The sequence below is a fragment of the Aureococcus anophagefferens genome, assembly GCF_000186865.1.
Source record: "Aureococcus anophagefferens unplaced genomic scaffold AURANscaffold_65, whole genome shotgun sequence".
Lineage (NCBI taxonomy): Eukaryota > Pelagophyceae > Pelagomonadales > Pelagomonadaceae > Aureococcus > Aureococcus anophagefferens.
In genome coordinates, this window is record NW_008705617.1 from 99,914 (window position 1) to 102,626 (window position 2,713).

The following is a 2,713-nucleotide window of genomic DNA, read 5'->3' on the forward strand; positions in this document are numbered from 1 at the left end:
CACCATCGCGGCGGCGACGCCGGTGCAGTGGCCCACGCAGCTGCCACCGCCAAGGCCTGGAGCCACAAGACTACTTCTCCCCAACGGCCTCTCCAGCCCCGTCAACGGCCTCCCAACGGATAGTCCCCAGAGGCAAGTCCGGCCTCAACGTGGCCAAAGATACCTATCGCCAGCTGCACCACGCGATGGGGCAGCCTCCTTGAGGTCCCCGGTCCGCTGCCCAGCGGCACTCTAAGTCACACTGCCAAACACACCGGGCTGTGTCACTCTGCGCGCGCGGGTCTAGTGCGGGTTGAAAGTCCACTTCTCGCGAAAGACGATCCTCACGACGGAGTGTCTCAAGATGTACGACGCTACCGCACTCACAACGCCAGCCTCGGCGAAAGGACCCCACTTTCGAGCGGTTTACGAACCCCTAACTTCAACTTTTATGTTTTACTTGGCAACTACCTACATGCGGCTCCCCACGATAAGATGCCGAGTTTACGTTGCACCCCTCGATTTCGAGTGGGTGGTTCAGCGGCCAAGACGGCGTCGAGGCCTTTCAGATGCAACAAAAATTTTCCAAATCGGTGGTCATGGCGCCGAGATAGAGCCCGCCAAAGGTGCCCATCACCGCCCATCACCACTGCCCAAGCCCTCTTTGCCATCGATTTTCTCGATTTGATATCCAGCTCTTCGATGCGGGATCTTATCGTGGGGAGCCACACATGCACACACCAAGAATTCACCAAGTTCGGATTTATACCCGACATCGCTCGCTGTGGGTAATCTAAGGGAAGCTGCAAGAGACACACGGGCTAGACCGCACTGCAAAATTCGAGCTGAGCTAGATGATCTCGTCGGATGGATTTTCGCGGATGGAGAGTTTGCCAATGATGAGTCGAAACAATAGCACCTGATCGTTGGAACAATCCGAGACGCGCTAGTCTGCAATGTTTGATGATGTACTCAACTTGAAATATAACTCTTTGGTTGCTTCGCTGAGCGAAAAAGTTGCCAATGAGCAGGAGGCGAGACGTATTCGAGCTATTGAGCTGCTCGAGGACGCCGCTTATACTGATAGTCGGATTAGTCGGAGCGATGCAGACTTTAGTGCAGAGGTGTTACTCAAATGCCATTTATAGAATTGTAGGAATTTCTAGACGTCTTAGGCCGCTGCGGGTGTCAAATTTACCCGACTTATAGCAGAGTTGAGACAGATGTGGGAGGACGAAGAGGTTCATCGGGCGGGTGTACTGGAACGGCGCGTCCGATCGCAAGCATCGGCGTCGATTCTTTAATAATGCCGTGTCTTGCGTCCCATGGGTATGATATTTACAACTAGGCATTATGATGTCGTACTGGGACAATTGCAATCACAGCTAGAGTTAGCGCTGAGAATGAACGAGGATGCAGACCAGCAGTGGATGGCCGAGATCAGAAATTCTACTTACGAGCACGTGTGTTTAATGAAGTCCTTCGAAGAAAAATGTAGTTCGCACTACGGTGCCCGTCTTAATAAATACGTCGAGAGCACTGATCATCGTCTTGCTATCTACGAAGAAGACCTTCTTGTCCTGGGGGCCAATACCGAGCGAAACTGTTCCGCACTGAAGTCGAAGATCCATAGACTTCGAGTTGCTTGCGGAAAATGGCGCATTGATTATCAACGTCATGGGTCAGCCTGTGTATACATACTAACTAACCAACAAGCAATGCAGTCATAGTTCAGAACATTCAGGCGAGGTGCAACGTAGATATCGTATGATCACAGTTGAATTGGAACGTCTCTACATGAACGAAATCGGCAATCTACTAGCGGATCTCTCTGCAGCAGCAGCTCAACTTGCTGCATGCCACCGCAGGGGCCGGCGCAACTCCACACTGCAGCTGTTCACTTAGATTTCCTTGCACAGCGTCACAGATGTCGCCTGGCCTTGCTCAACAGGAGCCCATACTCCTCAAGTTCAAGTCTCAGCTGCAACAGCTGTGGAATAGACTAGACACACAACCTGGTGATCGCATAAACACCCTCGGTAAAAGGCAGCGTGCGCATTGAAGAAGTTACTGTAAAAACAAACGCCAGCCAGCAGGTATACTACTCAACTCGGCGGGCTGCACTGAAAGCCTGGTTGGCGCATATGGCTATGCAATCAACAAAATGCGATCTCAACTTCCGTTAGCTTGCCTCGTATCCCGATACGAGTTTCTAGGTTATCGAATCGCACTCTTTGCGAAGCTGGCGCCCAAAAATGGCGGCACTCTTACCCATTTGGGTGTTGTCAGTGATTACAACTCCTTGAGGGAGGAATATAGGACATTACATGCGAGACTTAATCGTGAAATGTTGGATTATGAACAGGAGAATAGGACCCCGTTCTTGTATCGTGGTGTGCCCTATTTGCCTCTTCTGAGTGAATAGCTAGTGCATGAATCACCGTTAGTGATGTATTAGGCCCATGGCTGATTTCAAAATCTACGCTGGCGCAGGCTCATATCACCGCCACTACAAAAAAAAACATCACAACTGTGGCACAAACTTGAAAGCCTGGACTCAGGCGCAGAAGTCAACCCCCCCCCTTCCTTGCGTCTAGCCAGCAGGGGCCTACGATGTCCCCCAACCCCCACATAGGAACAGTCATATTTCGCAATAGGCTACTGGCATCTGTGCCTGTCGGACACGTGGGTTACTCCAAGGCCGGAAACAACCATATGGCTAGGCGCGCGCATG

At 51.6% G+C, this 2,713-nt stretch overlaps 1 protein-coding gene across 1 annotated transcript; it reads left to right on the plus strand.

Annotated features, from left to right (window-relative positions):
• Positions 1 to 935: 935 nt before the first annotated feature.
• Positions 936 to 2,404, plus strand: AURANDRAFT_68112 (hypothetical protein; the record flags this gene model as incomplete). Its single annotated transcript, XM_009043725.1, has 6 exons — positions 936 to 1,103; positions 1,155 to 1,270; positions 1,328 to 1,660; positions 1,710 to 1,768; positions 1,899 to 2,030; positions 2,076 to 2,404. 6 exons carry the CDS (start codon positions 936 to 938, stop codon positions 2,402 to 2,404), a joined length of 1,137 nt encoding a protein of 378 aa, XP_009041973.1.
• Positions 2,405 to 2,713: the final 309 nt, after the last annotated feature.